General features: G+C 34.2%; 1 protein-coding gene across 1 annotated transcript in view; it reads left to right on the forward strand.

Annotated features, from left to right (window-relative positions):
* LOC119586163 overlaps positions 1-241 on the forward strand; it is a gene marked incomplete in the record, with an annotated part of 17569 nt that extends 17328 nt beyond the window's left edge. Inside the window, 1 exon segment of the mRNA XM_037934859.1 lies at positions 55-241. Within this exon segment, the coding sequence (XP_037790787.1) occupies positions 55-136 (82 nt within the window).
* Between the last annotated feature and the right edge of the window lie 1024 nt (positions 242-1265).

Here is a 1265-nt window from a genome sequence, read left to right on the forward strand (position 1 = left end):
ATATAACTGTAGAAATTGTATGTAACTGATTTTTTTCTCTGCCTTTTATTTCAGATGCTTCCAGTCAGCAAACCCTGAACAAAGGAAGCATATTCAGACCTTAATTGATTTTGGTCTGTTTTCCTTTGCAATGTAATGTTAAAGTCTTAGTTGTATTACTGGAAAAAAGCTCCATAAGATATAACCTTTCAAAAGTGTAAGAAAACAAAATATATTTGGAATAAAAATCTTTTCATAATCATGGGGACATTTTTTTATGAATCCTTTTCTTAAGAGTGATCATGGAAGTCTGCAAAGTTTATGCTCTATTTCCATTTGCTTTTACTGGCTGCACAGGTTCCATAACAGTGATTTAGATATCATGCCTTCATTACTTTTAATTAAATTTTGCAGTGTAAAACATTGATTCACAATACATGTCTAACCAACCAACATAATCTTTTTTATTCTTCCTCAGCAGTTCTTGCTGATGCTGTTCAGAAGTCCATTGTCCATCTGTCTTTGATCCAGTTATATAAGCCAATCAATAATCTCTTTTCCTTTATTTTTATAAACCTCAATCATTCAATCAATCATTTTGTCCTTCTAGCCAGAGAATAGCTCATGTCTTTTCTTTCTAGTCCACATTAATGTTCCTCTTCCAATACTGGTCCCTACACTGAGAGATACCACATTTTCATCACCTGAGTCCTTTAAACTTTTTTGAGTCGTAGCTCTTGCACACTTTGCACAGAATTTAGGATCAGCATTCTATATACAGCTTATTGCTAGTTCTTAATACTTATGAAGATCCGATTTTTCTGTGGAATGACAGCTTCTTGCTTCCTCATTCTTCCTACCAGAGGAAAGTCAGGAAGGAAACACTTGATACTCTTATGTGAAACAGAAAACAAACAATTATGCTTACAAAGGAGATGACCAGAAGTGACCTCACATTAGGAAATTGTATGTTGCATGTGGATTCTCTTGGACATTCATGCTCATTTATAATTTGTTATTTTGGTGCTATTGGCAAGTCAGTGCTTGCAGCTTACGAGGCAACGGTTTTCTTGAAAAAAGTTCAGTAGATATTAGAATCATATTTGGCGGTTATTAGGCGGGAAAATATGTTCTTCTTTATGAAATAACAAACCCCCTTTTAAAGAAAATAGTTCCATGAAGTTTCAAGAAAGATTCGGATGATGAAAGTGAAATTTGTGCGGCATTGAGCTCAGTCGGAGTCGATTTTCGGGTAAAAAACAGTTCAGCAAAATTTAGAATTTTGA

Source organism: Penaeus monodon, chromosome 21, assembly GCF_015228065.2.
Source record: "Penaeus monodon isolate SGIC_2016 chromosome 21, NSTDA_Pmon_1, whole genome shotgun sequence".
Taxonomy (NCBI): Eukaryota; Metazoa; Arthropoda; class Malacostraca; order Decapoda; family Penaeidae; genus Penaeus; species Penaeus monodon.